This window comes from Muscardinus avellanarius (assembly GCF_963383645.1).
Source record: "Muscardinus avellanarius genome assembly, chromosome: 10".
NCBI classification, from domain to species: domain Eukaryota; kingdom Metazoa; phylum Chordata; class Mammalia; order Rodentia; family Gliridae; genus Muscardinus; species Muscardinus avellanarius.
Genome location: NC_137796.1, coordinates 10,005,586 through 10,026,323, shown reverse-complemented (window position 1 = coordinate 10,026,323; position 20,738 = coordinate 10,005,586). Strand labels below are relative to the sequence as shown.

General features: G+C 44.6%; 1 protein-coding gene across 2 annotated transcripts; it reads left to right on the top strand.

The window, feature by feature from the left end:
• Positions 1-14,899: 14,899 nt before the first annotated feature.
• Positions 14,900-20,490, top strand: MON1B (MON1 homolog B, secretory trafficking associated; the record flags this gene model as incomplete). 2 transcript variants are annotated; one of them, XM_080704537.1, is made up of 5 exons in its annotated part: positions 14,900-15,047; positions 16,943-17,290; positions 17,776-18,595; positions 18,933-19,080; positions 20,290-20,490. In XM_080704537.1, 5 exons carry the CDS (start codon positions 14,900-14,902, stop codon positions 20,488-20,490), a joined length of 1,665 nt encoding a protein of 554 aa, XP_080560663.1. The 2 variants fall into 2 exon arrangements, with proteins under 2 accessions (XP_080560663.1, XP_080560664.1); XM_080704538.1 differs by lacking the exon at positions 16,943-17,290.
• Positions 20,491-20,738: the final 248 nt, after the last annotated feature.

Here is a 20,738-nt window from a genome sequence, read left to right as displayed (position 1 = left end):
TTATTTTTACAATGCCCCACAAAATATTTTTAATTGGAATGTAAGATGTCAAAACTACTTTGAAGGGTGATGAATAGTGATATTCTAGGAATCGGTTGCTGATTAGTTAGATGACCTTCTTTGGAGATATGTAAAAATAAAATCATCTATCATTAAAGAAGTAATTAAACGGGGCCTGTAGAGATGCTCAGAGCCCATTGTGGGTTGAGGCCTACAAGCCAGTGTGTGAGATTATATAGCAGCCAAAAAAAAAAAAAAATCTCAAAGTAGCTTGAGCAAAATAAACTTACAGACTCATAATTTGAGACTTCAAAGCTGCACGTGCCTTCCAGAGTTTGACCCCAAGACTCAGAGTTTTGGGGCTCTCAGGCTGTGTTTCTACCTCACCACTCTGCTAATCTCTTCTGGCGACAGTCCTCAGAAAGCCCTCCACAATTTGGCAGGTCAGGGGCCTTTCAGAGTCCCCAGGCTCATATATACTGGCTCCCCACTAAACAGAGGTAGCCCATTCACTTCTCAGATACAAAAAATACCAAGTAGAGTGCTCATTGGTCCACCTCGGGTCATGTGCTATTTCCTGACCCAATCACTATGGCTGGGCTGGGGTATTCTGATTGGACTGGGCCTACTACTTCTGTATCCTGGGAAGATGGGACCAGAGGGGAATGTGTTAGAGACTTGAACAAAAGTGTTCCCTTTTTACCTTGGGAAGATGTGTCATTTTTCAGGCCTCTTTGCTGACCATAAATTTCTAAGTCTCACTCAAATACACCCTTCCCCTGCTTACTGAATGCCCCAACTGTCTTGCCTAAGATGTGCCTGGTAAGCCCCTTGCTTATTGCATACCTCTGCTTATGGAAAATTCCCATTGTTTTGCTTAATCCAGCTCTAACTCAACTAACTCCCCTTAACCACCCCTAGCAATGGCTAACCACTGTTCTCCCCTGGCCTGTGGAATCTCTCCTTAAACAACTTATATAAGTATCTAGTCTGTAAGCAGACATGGGCTCCATCCTTTCCTTGAGACACCCCCCTACACACACACACACACACACATACACAGAGGTGGGGGGAGGGGGAGAGGGAGAGGGAGAGGGAGAGGGAGAGAGGTTTTATCCCAATAAAGCCTGTTCTGCCATAGAGCCATCTCCCATCTCCTTTCTCCTCAGCCCTTGGAAGTGAAGGAGGAGACATTCTGAAAGAGAACGTTTTCAGAATACATGGAATGGAAATCATAGCTCCCACAAACCTCTCGAACTGTTTGATCCTAAAAGGCTGAGTTCCCATGGAAATCATCCATTGAAATTCTAGCAAAGATACCCAGATGGAGCCTCAGACATGGCCCACCGCCCCTGATAATTCTGAGCTAGGTCTACTCAGAACAAAACTAGGAAGAGAAGTTTCTCTCTGTTGCAACTTTATCGACGTATGCCCTCAATTTGGAGCCCCTTTACGGAAGTGATTCCTCTTCCTGCCCACAGTTGAAACAGAATCCTATAAGCCATGTTTATACCCCGTGATCCTGTCCCTGCCCTCTGAGGGTTGGCCAGAGTTGCATCCCGTAACTGAATTAGTCAGATATTTGCAGTCAGACTTGAAAAAGAGGCCAGGTCAGATTTTCTTGGGAAGCTAAACCCTAAATGTGGGAATTTGAATTTTGCGTGGTCCAGATTTTAATTCTGCAACAGGAAAAGCTAGGGGTTTAGAAATAACAAATATTAATTTGTCCTGAAAGATACAGAGAGTACCTATAATAGAGATGTATAGAGAGAAGTATAGGCAGAAGACAGAGTTCTTTAGCTCTTTCTAGTTTCTAATTCTGTCCCCCACGTGAGAATATAATTAGATCTTTTCTATCAAAAGAATAGCTTGACTTAAGCTCCATTTTGTAAAATCGCTTTTTTCTAACCTTGTATTACCTCAGTCTTATAAAATTAACATTTCTTGGAAATTGCAAGTGCCAACCCCTTCCCCAGCATCTCCTCCAGCCAGTCACGTGTAGATTGTGACATTACACACTGACCAATAAGAATACAGTGTGGGAGCTCCACTTTAGGAATAAAAGACCCCAGAAGTTTCCACTTTTTTTTTTTTTTTTTTTTTTTTTTTTTTTGCATACCTGACTGTGCTTGGTGGCAAGATCCCTTTTTGCAAAAAATAAAATTACCTTGCCGAGTCACTTCTGAGCATGTGTTTTTTGCTTATGATGCCATGGAGATTTATTTCTAGCACTGTAAAATCCAGGTTCTTCTACCCTGCCCACTAAGAAGTCCACTTGAACTGATTTTGTAGCCCCCTTTCTTTTTTTTAATTTTTATTGGTGCATCTTAATGGAGTACAAGATGGTAGAGGCACACATGCACACGTCACTCATTTAGCCCTTCCCCAGTTCCCACTCCAGTCCCTCCCCACTCCCTCCTCATGTTTGGCTTAGTGATTGACTTTGATATGTTTATGAATGTACGTCATGTATGTTAGGGAATTTCCCTCTCCTCCCCTCCCATCCCTCAGGTAGGTCACCTTATTTACTCATCTATAGTATCTCCGCCTTTGTCTAGAGTTCTTCCTATGACCCTTTTTCTCCCTAGCTTCCACATATTATAAAGAACACCTGATTTTTTACTTTTTGTGACTGACTAATCTCACTTACCGGTAATTTTATTTTTCTTTATGGCTGAGTAAACTTCCATTGTGTACATATCCCATAGTTTTATAATCCACTCATAGCCCCCTTTCTAGTGAGCAGCTGGAGGGCACTTCTCCTACTTTCAACCAAGGATCCTGACCACCATCTTCAGTTTCAGGAAATGGAGAAGTCAGAGGAAGTCCCTCATCTAAGTGCAAGACATAGCCTACCACAGCGCAGACAAAGCTCAGTGTGTTCCAGGGGCTGCAGAGCTGTGCCACAAAGCTTTTGAACATGAAGACATGCCACCTGAGAAGCACAGCAGATGGGAAGAATCTGAGCGAGGCGGGGTACAGCTATGCACTAGCCCTTTATAGCAGTGAGTGTGTGATATGGCCCCTTTCTCTATCCACTGAACCAAAGAGGGTCATGCAACCTGCAGCCAGCAGGACAGTCCTGGTTCAAAATATTTTGTTCACATTGCTAGAAACAGATTATTAGAGAAGCTGCGAATAAAAACTCATGAAATTGAAAGAAAATGCACTTCTGCATAAGAGTATGCAGATGACAAAATGTCTGGTAAGCGAGCACACCAAGCGGGGTGCCTGGTCAGTTTTTATCTCTAATGTAATCTCGCCTCTTGCCCTGATTGGTGAGAACTTGGGTCCACAACTCTGCGTGATTAGCTACTTTCTAAGACAGATGGGAATTTTGAAACAAAGTTTAAGATTCTAGAAGACTCTGGTCCACTAAAGGTCATATGAGTTAAGATGGCTGACATTCCAGAAGATATGGTCATCCAGACTTCCTATGTGCTAATACAGCTGACACCTGGGAAGATTCAGGGAGTGGAGCATACAGACACATGGACAGTTACAAAATGAATGCCTAAGCTGTAGTTATACAATGGGAAATCATATGCTTTTATTTATTTATTTATTTATTTATTTATTTATTTATTTTGGTTGGTTGGTTGGTGGTACTGGGATTCCTGGAAGCCCTTCTACCTCTGGGCTACACTCCCAGACCTATTTTATACTTTTTTAAAATGTGGAAACAGGGTCTCTTAAGCCAGCACAGCTGGCTTCAAACCTGCGCAATCCTCCTGTCTCTGCCTCCCAAGCACCGGGATTATAAGCCTGCGCCACCACGCCCGGCAATACGCTTCTATTTAATTTTGCTACTTCAATAGAAAAGATTATTCCTTACAGCATCAGCCTAACTAAAGGTTAATAGTATACACAATATTATTTCCCTCAAGAATTAACTAAGGGTCACCCTGACTCATAGCTAAAGCTGTTTTCTATATCCACTTTTTCCTGTGGTCTTTAATGGCAAATTTTAATACATGTGTCATGGGGTCAAGAGAACAATTACTTTTCATCTGAATTCATAAAGCCCTAACACCAAAAATCACAGACTTTTTTTGTGGTACTGGGGATGGAACCCAAGGGGATTCTACCTTCAAGCCACATCCCCAGCCCTATTTTTTATTCTATATATATGTTTTGTTGTTGTTGTTTTGTTGTTGTTGCAGCAGTACTGGGGATGGAAACCAGGGGCATTCTGCCTCCAAGCTACACCCGCAGCCCTACTTGTTATTCTTTATCTTGAAACACAGTCTCAATGAGTTGCAAAGGGCCTCACTAAGTAGCTGAGGCTGTCCTTGAACCTAGATCCTCCTGTCTCAGTCTCCCAAATGCTGGGATTACAAGCGTGCGCCACCATGCCTGGTTGACATTTTTTTTAAACTATATAATGTTGAGCAAGTTAGTTAAACTCTCTGGGTATCAGTGTACTTCATAGTAAAAAAAAATTAATGTGTATTACTTTTTAGGGTTCTTGTGAAAATGAACATTGTGAGTTGAATGTGTGTCCCCTCCAAAATTCATGTTGAAATTTGTTTGCCATTGTAACCATATTAAAAGCTCAGGATCCAGAGCCTCTTACCTTGAGAATGGACCAATGCCATTGTAGAGGGAACAGGTTAATTACTATAGGAGTGGGTTAAATATAAATATATATTTTAAATTTTTGGATGGCATATAATATGTTATATATGTATTGTAATAATATTTGGGAGATACCATATGATATATTTAATACATATATACATTGTGTAATGTTCCAATGAAGGCAAGCATACCTACCTCTCCAAATAAAAATATTCAACATCCTTTCTTCTAGCTTTTTGAAGTATACAGTGCATTATCCTCACTTAGAATTATTCTACTGTGCAACAGAACGCCAGAACTTCTTCTCTCTCGCTATAATGTAATATTTATTGGCCAGCCTTTCCCTCTCCCTTCTTCCCCCTACTCTTCCAACCCCTGGTAAACACTATTGGGCTCTCAACTTCGATGACATCTACGTATGAATGGGCAGATTTATATATGAATGATTCTACTTCTGAATGAGATCATGTGGTGCTTGTCTATCTGTGTCTGGTTTATTTCACTTAATACCTTGTTCCTCAGTTCTACCCATGTTGTCCCAAATGACAAGGTTCCTCTTTTTACGGCAGAATAGTACATTTTCCTTAACATACTGATTTCCGTCCCTTTGGATACATACCCAGTAGATCTTGGGCTTGTTATTAAAGGGCTGATTTGTGTCTCTTCTCTTTGTCTTCCCCTTCCACCTTTTGCTAGGGGTTGGTTTAGCAAGAGGCCCTTGGATCTTGGATTTTCCAGACTTCAGACTTGCAAGAAGAACAAATTGGTTTCTATAAGTGCTGCAGTATTTTTATAGCAGTATGACATAGACTAAACCAAATTTGCCAATAAAAATGATTAGTACAGTGCCTACTGTATAGAGCTGAAGAAATGCCAGGCCTTGCTATTACTAGGAAAAGTACAGTACTGCCTTCACTGAGTTAATTTGAGAGACAGATAAACTCGCCTCGTGCAAAATAATTTCATGCACCACTCTGGCCTTTTGAGATGCATCGCGTTGGGTTATCAAAACATCCCTGTGGTAATGTAGAAAATTCTAGTAGTAATATGAAATAGCACATCTAAGCCTTTTGAAAAAAATAGTTTTCAAAATATATTATTTTCTCTTCATGGGGCCTCAAAAGAGTTATAATTTGATGGTGACTGGGAGGTGAGTGGGCTGTTTACAAGAGATGGGCTCTTGATGGAAATTTGCTAACATCACGATGATTCCTAATTCTTGGTATTCACCAGGTCAAGCTGATCTCAAAAAGCCTCTAGAGTCTCTGAACTCCAAAATATTTGAAACAGGTTTCTCCACATTAAAAACAAGAAAAGAAAAAGAAAGAAAGGAGAAAGAAAGAAAGAAAGAAAGAAAAAGTTTTGCTGTCATCTACTGGTAGTTTTTTAAAAAGACAACCATATTCATGGAAGCAAAGGTGTTGCATCTCCCTTTTCTGCACAGAGAGACATGAGCTGAGGACAGGCTCCTGGAATACCAGCAGCTTAGTGTGATTAACTGGTGGCCACAGGCCAAGTGACTTCTCCCTCCAACCTGTTTTTTTTTTTTTTTTTAATCTATGAACCAAGCTGGCTGGTTCCTGCTAACTTTAGTAATCTGAAGCTTAGAGCCCCTTAGATTTAGTTAAAAAAAATCATTCAATCTATTCAGCATTAAAACCATTCAAGCATTCTGCCTATACTTTATTAAAAACAAAGTCAAAGATAATTTATAACATTATACTGAATATAATATTTCAGTGGACTATTCCCCTTTAGTTGTGCAATTACCTTTACTTAACATTACGTTATGATCTTGTTCCTACATGTTTCATCTCATAGGAAATAGAAAATAAAAAATCAAAGATAATTTATAACATTATTCTCTAATATCTATAGAATCTCTAATCATATTGCCTCTTTTATTCTTGCCATTGGTAATTTGTCTCCTCTGTGTCTTATAAGGTAAGCACATATTTTAGTAATTTTATTGACCTTTTCAAAAAATTAAATATTTTTACACCAATTGCCTCTTTTGGTTGTATGTATTATGTTGTTGTTTTGGTTTTTGGTGGTACTGGGGTTCCTGGAAGCCCTTCTACCTCCAGGCTACACTCCCAGGCCTATTTTTATATTTTTATTTGGAAACAGGGTCTCTTAAGCCAGCGCGGCTGGCTTCGAACCCGCGTGATCCTCCTGTCTCCGCCTCCCAAGCATGGGGATTACAAGCGTGCGCCACCACGCCCAGCTTGGTTGTATGTTTTGTATCTCACTGAACCTCACTCTTATCATTATCATTTGCTTATTTCTTATTTGTTTTCCGGCATTGTAAGGTCCACATGTCTGTCTTTGATTATGGGCACGTTTTCATGTCTACAGAAGCTTGTAAAGCTATAAATGTCCTTATGAGCACTGCTTTGCATCCTTGAAATTTTATTTGTTTTCATTTTTATTGAAATATGTTTTCTAAATATTCCTTTGAGTTTATTATTTGATTCATATGTTTGTATGAAGTATATTGGTTTCATTTCCAATAATTAGAGAACTCCCAGATATCTCTAGTTAGCCATTTCTATTTTTCATTCTCTTATGATCAAAGAATATACTCTATGTGATAAAGCTTTTAAACATGCATTAGCACTTGCTTAATGCTCAGTATGGTTTGCATTGTGAATGTTATGTTACTTGTGCCTCTAAAAAGGATGTATGTTGTACTGCACTTGGGTGGAGTGTTCCTTTTTTTTTTTTTTTTTTTGGTTGTACTGGGGTTCCTATAAGCCCTTCTACCTCCAGGTTACACTCCCAGATCCATTTTTATATTTTTATTTGGAAACAGGGTCTATTAAGCCAGCGGGGTTGGCTTCGAACCTGCATGATCCTTCCGTCTCCGCCTCCCAATTGCGGGGATTACAAGTGTGTGCCACCGCCCGGCGGGTGGGGTGTTCTTATAAATGGAATACTAAATAGAAGTGGCCCACTGGCAGATCACAGCTAACACAGTTTCTGTGTTCTTCTTTTCTGCCTACCCATTTTGTAAACTACTGAGGATGCAGTGTTAAACTCTCGAACTATCAGTACAAGTTTGTCTCTGTTTCTACTCTGAGTTTGTCAATTTGAGATTACTGTCTTTCTTAAAATGTTGTCGGTGAGTATGTATGTATTTAGGATTGCTATTTATTATGGATGAAAACATCTTCACATTTATGTAGTATCATATACTGTGGGGAGCCATTAAAGTCTTCCCCATGTCCTTGGTCATTGTGGGGAACTAATAAGGTCTTCCCCTTATCTTTACTAAAAGAATACTTCTGACTGTCCTTCTCCCAGAGTCAACAAGGTTTGGAGTCACGGGGGTTTCGAGGTAATTAAGATTCTCTCAGAACAATTGATGCTATTATTCTGTCTGCTAGATAAGATTAGGTTTGTGTGTACTAGAGTATTGTTTGACTTGCCTGTGATGTGTATACTTTGGACTAGTGTTTCTTGCATTCCTGTGCAACCCAAAGCTAGAAACTGTATAAAAGGGCCATGAGAGAATAAACTTGGTGCTAGTAGTGACTAGCAGCCTCCCATGCTTGAATTCTTTAAGCCTCACTCCTGTCTTCGGAACCCATACTTTTGCCGGCTGGCTGTGGCAATATACCATTCTTTCCTATCCTTTATTTTTATTTTATTTATTTATTTATTGAGGGTCTGGGGATGGAACCCAGGGGCATTCGACCTCCAAGCTACACCCCCAGCCCTATTTTTTATTCTTTATTTTGAAACAGGGTCTCAAGTTGCGGAGGGCCTCCCTAAATAGCTGAGGCTGTCCGTGAACCGCGATCCTCTAGAGTTAGCCTCCCAAATGCTGGCATTACAAGTATGTGGCACCACGCCTGGCTATTTTATTTATTTATTTTTTGTGGTATTGAGGATAGAACCCAGGGGCATTCTACCTCCAAGCTATATTCTCAACCCTATTTTTATTCCTTATTGTGAAACAGGTTCTCACTGAGTTGCAGAGGGCCTCACTAAGTAGCTGAGGCTGTCCGCAAACAACGATCCTCCTGTCTCAGCCTCCCCAGTGCTGGGATTACAAGTGTGCGCCACCACGCTCAGCTTCCCATCCTTTATTTTGAAGTCTGTTCTCTTGAATAGTAATATAATCTTCAGGTTCCATATGATCACAAGATTTTCTGCCATTGTACTTTTAAACGATCTGCTTCTTTATATTTACATGAGGTCCTTATTTATATTTTTCATAGACCACATAGTTTGTTTCTTTTAGTTAATATATGAGCCTTGTTGTTACTTACAGTTTGATAATTTCTGTGTTTATTGGACCACTAATTTATATTTGATGCCATTATCAATAGAGTTGTAGTAATATTTACCATCTTGCCATTAATCCTGTATTTATTTGTTTATCTGCTTTTTTCTTTTTTTTCTTATACTTCTTTTAGATTGTTTATATGTATTTAGTGAGTGTGTGTGTGTGTGTGTGTGTGTGTGTGTGTGTTTGTGTGTGTCTGTGTTTATTACTGGTGATTGAGCATAGGGGCTCTGAGCCAAACTCCTATCCCTAGTTCTTTTTGATTTTTGAAATAAAGTCTTACTAAGTTGCTGAAGTCCTCACTAAGTTGCTGAGGTTGGCTGCAAACCTGCGATCCTATCTCAGCCTCCCAAGTACTGGGATTACAAGCATGCACCACCATGTTGATGGATCGCTTCTATTTAGTATTCCATTTTATCTCAACTCTGGGCTTGTTACTTTTTTTGGTACATGCATGCGTGTGTGTGTGTGTGTGTGTGTGTGTGTGTGTGTGCCTGCCTCTGTGTCTTCTGGATAACAAGGCACTTCTTTAACTTGTCACAATGTATCCCCAAATGATATCTTAGCACTTCACATAGGCAGTAAGAGCCTTACAACCATATACTGCCATTTATTGCTTTAGCCCTTGAGCAATTGTCATCATCCATTTTATTTCTACAAACACTTTAAGCCCCAGCACACATGGCTCTTGCATTTCCATGGACAGGTATTGTTTTTTACTTACCCAGAAATTAACTGTTCCTAGTATACTTCATTTATCTGCATTGGTTTTCCAACTATGATCTTGTGAATGAGCAAGAATTTTAACTTCCTGTGCAAATCTACTAGTGACAAACACTTGCAGCTTGACCTGAAAAGTCTTTACTTTGCCTTTATTTTGAAAGATAATCTAACAGAGTATAAAATGCAAGATGAATATATTTCTTATATTTTCTTTACATATTTATTTATTGTGTATGTATGTATGTATGTATGTATGTATTCATTTATTTATTTTGGTGGTTCTGGGGTTCCTGGAAATCCTTCTACCTCTGGGCTACACTCTCAGACCTATTTTATATTTTTATTTGGAAACAGGGTCTCTTAAGCCAGCGAGGCTGGCTTCGAACCTGCATGATCCTCCTGTCTCCGCCTCCCAAGCGTGGGGATTACAAGTGTGCGCCACCACGCCCGGCATTTTCTTTACATATTTAGAATACTATTCTTTGAATATTTTCTCATAAAATGTCTGCTTTGATGTTTTGTTCTTCAGTATATATACCGTGTCTTATTTGTTCTCTATATAATATTTTTCCATTTTTCACTGGTTTTCAGCAATTTGTTTATAATATCCTTCAGTGAGATTTTTTTTTGTTTTATCCATCATTTATTGTGTGGAGCTCCTCAAATCTGTGCTAATAATGTTCATCAAATTGAAAATTGGGGCCTTTGTTTCTTTCAATATATTTCCCCACCCCCAATCCAGCTCCCATGGGGTCCCAAGGCACTGTTTACCCCTCAGTATTGTCCCATAATGCACTGAGAAAATGCTTTTAAAATCCCAGTGCAGCAAAACCTGATCTGCATTAACAGGCGGTGCCTTTGTCTTTATCACTTTTAGTGGAAGTAGTCAAAAGTTTTGCTCACAAGTAATAAGTTTAATTACTGGGTGTCCCCAGCGTCTGCTGAGGTGCTATATAGTATATGACACATGCACCTAATTGCATTCCCCAAACTGAAAAAAGTGTGAATTCAAAACACATTTAGCATTAAGGGTTTTAGACAAGAAACTGGGGTTCTTAATTCTGCTATTTTTCCCTTAAAAAATCATTAAAATTCACAATGCATGGGAATGCTTATGTTACTGTAGTTCTTTGATTTCAGTCCTTTTGGACAAATACCCAGGAAAGGTATAGCCGGGTCATATGGTGGATCTATTCTCAGTTTTCTAAGGAATCTTCACAGTGATCTCCATAGTGGCTGATCTAGTTTGTACTCATACCAACAGTGTAAAAGAGTTCCTCTTTACCCGCATCCTCGCCAGCATTTGTTATTTGATTTCTTTATGCTTGCCACTCTGATTGGGGTTAGATGGAATCTCAGCATAATTTTGATTTGCATCTCCCTGATGGCTAATGATGTTGCCAACCCAAGTCTCCATCAACTGATGAATGGATTGCAAAATTATTGGGAAATACACACAGTGGAATTCTTCTCAGCTATAAAGAAGAACAAAATCATGTCATTTGCAAGAAGATGGAAAGACCTGGAGAACATTATGTTAAGTGAGATCAGCCAAGCACAGAAAGAGAAGGGATTTATGTTTTCTCTAAAATGCTCAAACTAGGGAGTATTAGGGATACGAGAGGGACTCCCGATAATGGAGGGGAAACCTCACCAAAGCTATAATGGAAGGATAGGAGAGGAAGAAGGCTGAGGTTGATTAATGAAGGGGCTACATCCGAATTTGTGTAAAAATATAAATATAACATGGTTAACCTGGACACTCATTGTTGGGGGGAAGGGGAAGTGAAGGGGAGGGTATCAAGCACAGTCCAAATGTATGCCATTTTCAATATGCTCCACATAAAATAACAAATAAATTAAAAATAATAAAAGAAAAAAGAAAATATTTTCTTCTAAAAAAATTTACAAAGCAAGTCAGTAAGAATTGTCAAAAGGAGCCCAGCTATGATATGGTTTTGTAGAAATGCAGGATAGGTATTAAATACGTATGAAAAACAGAATCAACAAATACATATAAGACTTACAATTTAAATAAATACATATCAAATCACAGAAACCAGGAAGCATTTGACCATTGTTGGTTTCAGTTTCTCCAATCTGACTCTTGCTTCCTCAATGATTTGTGAAATTTGAACTGATATTGGTGTCTGGATCCTCTCTTCCTTCATCTCCTACTAAAATGGAGACCTCTCCTCACATTTCGCTGCCTGGGGGCTATCTTGTCGATCCCTCTGGAGAGCCAGCTGGCTGGCTCAGGGGCAGTTTGTCCATCTATCGGCCTAGGACTTCATATGTTTAGCTGGAAGTCTACCCGTCTGTTTGAGGGGGTCCCAGCACTCAATTAAGGTTTTGGAAATGTAACTTTAATATCTATGTTAGTTATAAGTCAAATAAATAATAACTTATAGTGTGTTTACTATAACATATGATATTGTGTGTAATATCAACTTTTACAATTAGTTCATATTATATAATCATAATTATCACATAATTACAGTAGTCATAACAACATATAATAATTAATGATCTCACATTTATATGTCCTACCACATGCCAAATGCTACTTCTGTTTAATTCTCCACGGAGATTCCCAAAAAAGTAGGTACCACTATTTTTTTTAATATTTTTATTGGTGTATTATATTCATACATCATATTGGGGTAAAAAAAACTTAATATCTTTACTACACTGGTAAAGAAGGCCATGCTCAGAGAGGCCGAGTGATCCTCTGAGGTTACATAACCTGTAGGCGCTAGGCACTGGAAATTTTTACCTGGCTCTAGCAGTCAAACTTGCATTTCATATCAATCTAGCCAAGTTCTCAGACCTGAGAGCCATGTTGTGTATAAAGTATGATTATATATCATATATTCTTGTGCACGTTTTGTGGTGCTAAGAATTGAACCTAAGGGCATTATACTTCTGATCTGCATGCCAGCTCTATTTTAATTTTTATTTGAAAGTGGGGTCTTGCTAAGGTTCTAAGATCCTCGCTAAATTTCTGAGGCTGGTTTCTAATGTTGGATCTTCCTGTCTCAGTCTCCCAAGTACTGAGATTACACGTATATGTCACCATTCTCAGCTCGTGGGCATTTTAATTATACTAATCATTAGATGTCTAAATACAAGTATATATTTAAAATTCATTGTAATATATCAATTTATTTTATAAAGAATATGTATTATATTGTCTACTCTATATACTTATTAGAAAATTATTTTACTGTTTGCTTTTACATAGTTATTACACTTTTGTTTCTATAAAATTATATAAACCTACAAGTTATTTTATTGTTCTTTAAGATATTTATTATGAACTATGTAACTTTACTAGGTAAGCATATCTTGCACATACATGTTTGTATATTGCCTCTATGCTTATGATGTAAGTTATGGTTTATATACTTCATTACTTATCTATTGCCTTCCTCATGCAAGGCATATGGAACTTCATTAGTAATTAGTATTCACTGCTCTGACTACAGTGTAATTAAAATAATTATAACTGGTACCATAGGCTTCCATTTAGCAATCGCTGAGAGCATGCTGAGCGCCTTTACTCATTCCAGGTCAAGCAACCTTCAGACTGACAGGTCTATAAAGTCATGCCATTGTTTCACGGGTGGGAAAGCCCAGGCCCAGGTGCAAAGCATCCAAGCCGCCTTTATTTGGAAGCGGTCTTTCCAACCCTGAGTTTGGACATCCACTCCGGGGATAGAGGCCCATAGGGCCTCAGTGAGTTGCAAAGGGCCTCACTAAGTAGCTGAGGCTGGCCACGAACCAGAATCCTCCTGTCTCAGCCTCCCAAGTACTGGGATGACAAGCTTGTGCCACCACGCCCTGCTAAGAGCACTCAATTTGCATAGCAATAAAGACGCTGACACAGACTCAGAGTCACGCAGAGACAGGGACTCGCGCCCTCACTCAAATAGTTGGTTCGAGCTCCTTCTCCTGGCCGCCAAAAGGATGCTACTCCAGGTATTCTCGAGACAAGCTCTCCCGGTCCATGCAGGCAATGGAGGAGCGCAGAGCCGGAGCGGCACCAGCCTCAGCCAATCAGGATGCAGGACCCTCTCGACGCCACGCCCACAAGGCACCTGCGCCTGAGCTGCTTCTGCCCGCTCCGCCTACACTCCGTCAACGCAAGTGGGGTCAGTACCAAATTTTGCCAGTCTAAACAACACCTGCGCTTTTATTTTCACCACTCCATGCCCTGGGGCCATGAGGGCGTATGTCTGCGGCCCATGCCTCCCCTTTTCCAGAGGCCGCTGAGCCCTTTGACCGACGGGTTAGAGCCTCACGAAAAGATTCTACTTTTGAGAGGCCCGCCTTTTCTTTTTTAGTCCGATTTCTATAGGCTGATTAGCCTGCGCGCGGCATTCCGACTGGAAGCTTTGATTGCCCATCAAGCTTGCCCATCCATCCCTGCCTTTTTTTTCGGCGCCTTAAGGGGAATGAAGTTGCCGGAATTTTAGTGGGAGCTCGGTTGTTGGTCCGGCTTGGATTAGGCTGCCAAAGTCCGAGGAAAAAAGAGGAATAAGATCAAGACTTTTGGATAGGTCCACAAAGATGTCAGTCAAGTGATGGACAGGTGCAAACACTAGCCAATACACTGTACGAATTAAACCTGAACCAGGCGGAAGCGAAGGAGCAGACTTCTCCCGGTTGGACTAGACGAGAGGAAGTCCCGCCCTCTTTGCTCTGCGATTGGCTGAATATGAGCCGCGCCCCTCTTGCCGGCAACGTGACAAGACAGGAAGTGAACCGCTCTCGCCCCACCTCGCAGCTGTAGCTGGCTCGGTGGGTAGAAATATATAAGGGACTCACTGGGTTCTCCACCAGGTCCGACGTAGATTCAGAAGAGGCGCGTGCCATCTTAACGGTGAGGGAATACCTGCGGGTGGCGGGAGAAGGGAGACCCAGGGACAGAATGACGCCCCACAACCGGAAGTGCCTTTCTGCGGGGCTGAGCTCCCGGAAGTGTGGCAAAGCTCCAGCCGCACCCGGAAGTGGGATGCTGCTGCCGTGCCGGGAAGTGTTGGTAGCCGGGCAGTTGAGACACGGGTTTGAAACAGGTGTTTATGTATCTTTATTTCCTAAGGTCTAATAGAGCCTCCCTCTGCGGAAAGTGTTGGAGGGTGCAGGTGCTCGGCAGTGGTTTTGAATGTCTCATCCTGTTAAACTTTGGGGAAAATAGTCATTAGGGATGTGTCCAGAGGGCCTGGCCCTGTAAAGGCTTCTAAGAAGTTTCTTTTGCTGCCTGTCACCCTCAATTCCCTCCTCTCCAGGGATGTGCAGATGGAGGCCGGAGGAGATGATGCTGCCCCAGCCCCCGGGGGCGCGGAGGACTTGGAGGGCCCGCAGTTCCCTAGTGAAGAGACTGGAGATAGTGGAGGGTTTCACGCGGGTCAGCCAGAACCTGGATTCGAGGATTCGGAGGAAACAGGTATGCTCCCCTCCCACTAGGGTCGTGGGCGGAAGCCCTAGGGGTTGTTATTGTTGGGTGAGAGGGAGAGAGCGTCAGTGAGAGACCTGCAAGGGGTTCTTTGGGATTTGGGGAAGTAGACTGAACCACAGCGGGTTCAGTAGGAGGTGGTAGCTAACTCATTGCTATAGTTTAAATCATTGAGAAATGAGAAGGAAGTCAGTGGGTATCAGCTGATGTTCAGATAAGTTCTTTAAGGGGGGGATGGAGGGTAGGATCAGGGATCATCCAGTTTGTCTAGATTTTCCTATTTTGTATCAGAATTCCCGTAACCCTAGACATGTCTCAGTCCTGGGCAAACCAGAATGCACTTAGTGAGAGTACAGGTGATTGAGGAATTAAAAGACTGTATTTTGGTTCAAAGAGGGTCATCGGGGATTTAGGGTGTTTAGGTTATTGAATGAGTAAAAGAAAGTCAATGGCGTTGAGGAAGAATCTATTTAGAAGTTAATGTTTTGGGGAGGTAGGGTGTTTAGTCATTGAGATGCAAAGGGGATCAGTGGGGGTCAGTGGGCACCCAGAGTACTTATATCATTGAGGAATCAGTAGACGCTTGTGAGGGGGGTCTTTAAAGGAAGCATTGACCCTCTGTCCATGGTGACCAGTGGGGGAGGGGAGCCAGGTCATTTGGAGAATCTGGGGATCAGTAATGGGAGGTCTTCAGTCATCAAGATATTACCAGACATGTAAAGATATCATTGGGGAATCAATGGGAGTCACTGGGAAACCTTTGCTCATTGACCACTTTGGAATTAATGGATATTAATGGAGTCAGTTGGGAAGCAGCAGCAGATACCACGGAAAATACTTTGAGGGAGGGTCATTTAGGACTTGGGAATTATTTGCAGGTAATGGCAGTTACTGGGAGGGATAGTATGTATTTGGAAACATGAAGTGTGCCAGTAAGTATCATTGAGAGAATATAAGGTCATTGTGATTTTATGGAGAAAATGTTGTAAACGGATAATGATTGCCATTGGGTGAATCGGTAGATGTCAGAATAAATGAGGGTGCCAGAGGAGGCAGTAGAGGGTTATTGAAGCTGCAGATTTCAGTGAATGTTACTGATGGTCGCGGGGAAGGGCAGCAGAGGTCATGAAAGTCCTGTGTGTTAGTGGAGGTTAATGGTGACCATTGGTGGAGCAGAAAGAAGGAACATGTAGTTAAAAAAAAAAGTTGTGCATTGGGACAGTAATGTTAATGTGGGGTTATTGGGGTGCTAGTATAGCTCAGCAGAAGTAAATGGGGGAGTAAATAAGGGGTCAGTGGAGTCCTAAAGATCTGGGTATTAGTGGATTTAGTGGAAGTCATTGGATTAATGACCACTGAGAATAGAAATGGTTGACTGGGAGAGTCAGTGGTGGTCCTTAGAGACCAGTCGACATCAATGAGAATAAAAAGGGGTTGAGGATGTCAGAAGGTGGAGGGCTCAGATATTGGCGGATGTTGGTGATGGCCATTGAGAGCAAGTAGATAATGAGGATAAATAAGGAATCAGAGGAGTTAGTGGGGGATCATGGGAAATGAGACTATCAGTAGTCATTCAGAGACAATGGGGTGCTTTGAAGACGGAAATAGCCATTGTTGAAAGGGGAAGAATTGATCTGTAGAGACTGTCCAGTGAAGGACAGTGAGAACATACTGGGTTATTCAAGTCTTAGTGGGATCGGTGGCGGCTTCACATTAATGGACATCATTAGGGAGATCCCACACATTGGTCATTGAGTACAAGGAAGATTCTTCCAGGACTTTGTATGCAGGGATCATTGAGGGACCAGTAAGGACTTGGTAGTCCTTGGGAAGGTGGGGTTAATGAGAGCCCACCGGCAGATGACCCACCCCAGGTTTCCTTTCAGAATCCAAGGCCGAGGTCCAGCTGCCCAACCTCCCGCCACCATCACTGCCCCAGGCAGAGGCTCCACGGAGCACCTCTGAGCACTGGAGTCCTACAGCCTCGGACAATCATCTCCTTCATGACCCCGAGAGAGGCTCTGAAGACCAGGGTGGGGACTCCAGCTTGGGAGACCCCTGTGACGAGGACTGGCGCCGCCAGCGGAAGCACGTGTTCGTGCTGAGCGAGGCCGGCAAGCCTATCTACTCACGATATGGTAGCGTAGAGGCGCTGTCGGCTACCATGGGAGTGATGACAGCCCTCGTGTCCTTCGTGCAGAGCGCGGGAGATGCCATCCGCGCCATCTACGCTGGTGAGCGTGGGTGGGCAGGGGCTGGGGACGTGGCTGGCAGGAGGTGTTTAGCCAGCCGTGGGCAGGTCTGTCTGCCTGACACACTGTCCAGCACCCAGCTGCCGTCAGGAGGGCCGTCTCTGCTTGTTCTGCTGGGTGCCCAGTGACCGACTGCTCCTGGGCGGGGTGATTAGCTTGTTACCCTCTTGTCTGAGAGCGTGGCTGTGAGGCTGGGCTGGGTCTCCTCTGCCCTGTGTTGAGTCTTTGCTCCGGCCACCCCTGTTCAGTGCTGTGTTCTAACCTACCCACGGATCCCTTGACATCTGTCCTGTCTCTACAAATGCCCAAATTCCTGCAGCTTGCCCTTACCCTGTGCAGGTACCTGCAGAGTTTGGGTTTGGACCAGGTGTGGCTTGTGCTGGTGGCGAGAGGGCGCAAGAGCCCCGCAGCCCCCTTGGGCCCCTCCTGATCCGTCTCTACCCCTGCCTGCCCCTTCCCTCCCCCAGAGGACCACAAGCTGGTGTTCCTACAGCAGGGCCCACTGCTGCTAGTGGCTGTGTCGCGGACGCCCCAGTCGGCTGCGCAGCTACGCGAGGAGCTGCTGGCCGTGCACGCACAGATTGTGAGCACACTGACACGCGCGAGCGTGGCCCGCATCTTCGCGCACAAGCAGAACTACGACCTCCGGCGTCTGCTGGCCGGCTCGGAGCGCACGCTAGACCGGCTTCTGGACAGCGTGGAGCGAGACCCCGGAGCCCTGCTGCTGGGCGCCGTGCGCTGCGTGCCCCTGGCCCGGCCTCTGCGGGAGGCGCTGGGCACGCTGCTGCGGCGGTGCACGGCCCCCGGCCTGGCGCTGTCGGTGCTGGCTGTCAGCGGGCGGCTGATCACAGCGGCCCAGGAGAGGAACGTGCTGGCCGAGTGCCGACTGGACCCTGCCGACCTGCAGCTGCTGCTGGACTGGGTGGGCGCGCCCGCCTTTGCAGCAGGTGAGGCGTGGGCACCTGTGTGCCTGCCCCGCTTCAATCCTGATGGTTTCTTCTACGCCTACGTGGCACGCCTGGATTCCATGCCCGTCTGCCTGCTGCTGCTTGGCACCCACCGTGAAGCTTTCCATGCCATGGCTGCCTGCCGGCGCCTGGTGGAAGAAGGCATGCGCGGCCTGGGCGCCCTCCGTGCCCTTGGGGAGGCCGCCAGCCTGTCCAGCGACCCAGCGGCCGGCGCCCCCGCCTACAGCGTGCAGGCCGTAGGGGCCCCCGGCCTCCGCCACTTCCTCTATAAACCCCTGGACATCCCTGACCACCACCGCCAGCTGCCGCAGTTCACAAGGTGGGCCTGGTGGGAAGGTCTGGCAAGCCCGGGGTCAGCGTGCTGTAGGCCAGGCTCAGGAGAGGCAGCCGGCCATGCCAGGACAGAGCCTGGTTCTGTCCGAGGATGATGGCTCAACTAGCCACCTAGAGGCGTTCCCTGGTTGTAGTGGAGGAAAGGGCCCTAGGACTCAGGGAATCCCCGGGTTTGAAAGGGGAAGCTTGACCTCCAACCACAGAGAATCCCCAAGTCTGTTGGGAAAGCCTCCGCTCCATAACAAAATAACAGTCTGTAGACAGAGAGAAGGGCCAGCCTAGGATGCCCTGGACTAATCTCACTCTCTACCTCCGTCCCGCAGCCCCGAGCTGGAGGCTCCCTACAGCAGAGAGGAGGAGCGGCAGCGGCTGTCCGACCTGTACCACCGCCTGCACGCCCGCCTCCACAGCACCTCCCGGCCCCTGCGCCTCATTTACCATGTGGCTGAGAAGGAGACACTGCTGGCCTGGGTGAGCGCCTAGGGCCAGGAGAGAACGCCTTTTCCTGCTGTAGAGCTCCTCCAGCCACAGCAGCTCCACCAAGCACGGGGAACCACCCACACTGAACATTTGCCCTGCCCCCACCTCTGCCAGCAGCCCTGCTCCTCCCATCACACACATCTGTGAGCCACTGTCAGCAAGCTTACATGAGCTCCGCCTTCTGTTTGCTCTTCCCCCATAAGCAACCAGCACTTTGTCTTTGACTCACAAGAGACCCCATTAATCCTCGTCACCACGCTGACTGCGTGCACCTTCTCCTCCAACACAGTTTTGATTCCGTGAGTCCCAGGCACTCTTGAACTCTGGAGTGTCCTTCCCTGAGCCACCCCCACTTCCAATGAGTCTGTTAAAGGTCAGCTGTTGAGGGAAGGCAGTCAGGGTAACCCTATCGGGAATGACCCCTGTCCCCAAGCTCTGACATTGATTTATCAGATTTATTGTACATTCGTTGGATGCCAGGTATTATTCTAAGCTGACACTTTTATTTTTTTAATTTTTCGAGGTTGTAACTGTCGTACAAAGATTCATCATAAAGTGGTCTTTCACCTACTGTCACCAAAAAGTAATGTCTTAGAAAACCACATCGGCATTATCAAAACCAGGAAGCTGGCATGGATTCAGTCACATTTAATCCATAGATTTAATTCTACCAGTTGCCCACACTCATGTCCTCCTACTGATCCAGAATCTAGTCCAAGATGACAGGTTGCATCTATTGTGTGTCCCTAGTCTCGCTCTGGAACAGACCCCCAATCTTCTTTGCCTTAGAACCTTGGTACTTCTGAAGAAAGTTATCATGTAGAATGTCCTTCAACTCGGGTTTTTCTCCTCTTATATCTTGATTAAGTTCAGCCCATGCTTCTGGGGCAGGATCTCCCAGAAGTGCCACATGTCCTTCACACACACACACACGTACACACACAAACACAACTAGCATCTCCCAAGTCAGCCACTTGTTCCAGCTGACCACTAGGCCCAACCGAGAACCCCTGGCCACCCATGACAGTATCAGCATACCTGCCTTAGCACGGTGTCCAAGCAGCACCAGGTGGAAGCTGCCGCCAGGTACATCTTCCAGGCTCCCAAAGGCAAAGCTGGGACTGGGCCTGGATGGCCAGAATTGTATTGTCCGTGGCCTGCTTCAGCCCCTCCTAACCCTTTCTCCTTGCAACCCCTCAGGTAACCTCCAAATTCGAGCTGTACACCTGCCTCAGCCCCCTGGTGACCAAGGCAGGTGCCATCTTGGTTGTGACCAAACTCCTGCGCTGGGTGAGAAAGGAAGAAGACCGGCTCTTCATTCGTTACCCCCCCAAGTACTCCACACCCCCGGCCACCTCTGCGGACCAAGCTCCCCACAATGGCTTATTCACGGGACTCTGAACTACAGAGCTCACAGGTCGTCTTTGGCTTGTTCCTTCTGGCTGTGGCTGGTCCCTGGCAAGATCTGAGAGCCGCCCACAAATGGGAGCGGGATGGAGACAGCCAGGGGCACAGGCTGTTTTTCCAGGCCCTTCGTGGGCCTCTGTCTGGGCAGAAAGTCTTGGGCCGCCTCCTCCCTTTCCGCGGCCTCACCTCCAAGTTTGACGTCCCAACTTGTGTCAGGGGCTGTCCCTCCAAACCTGCTTCCA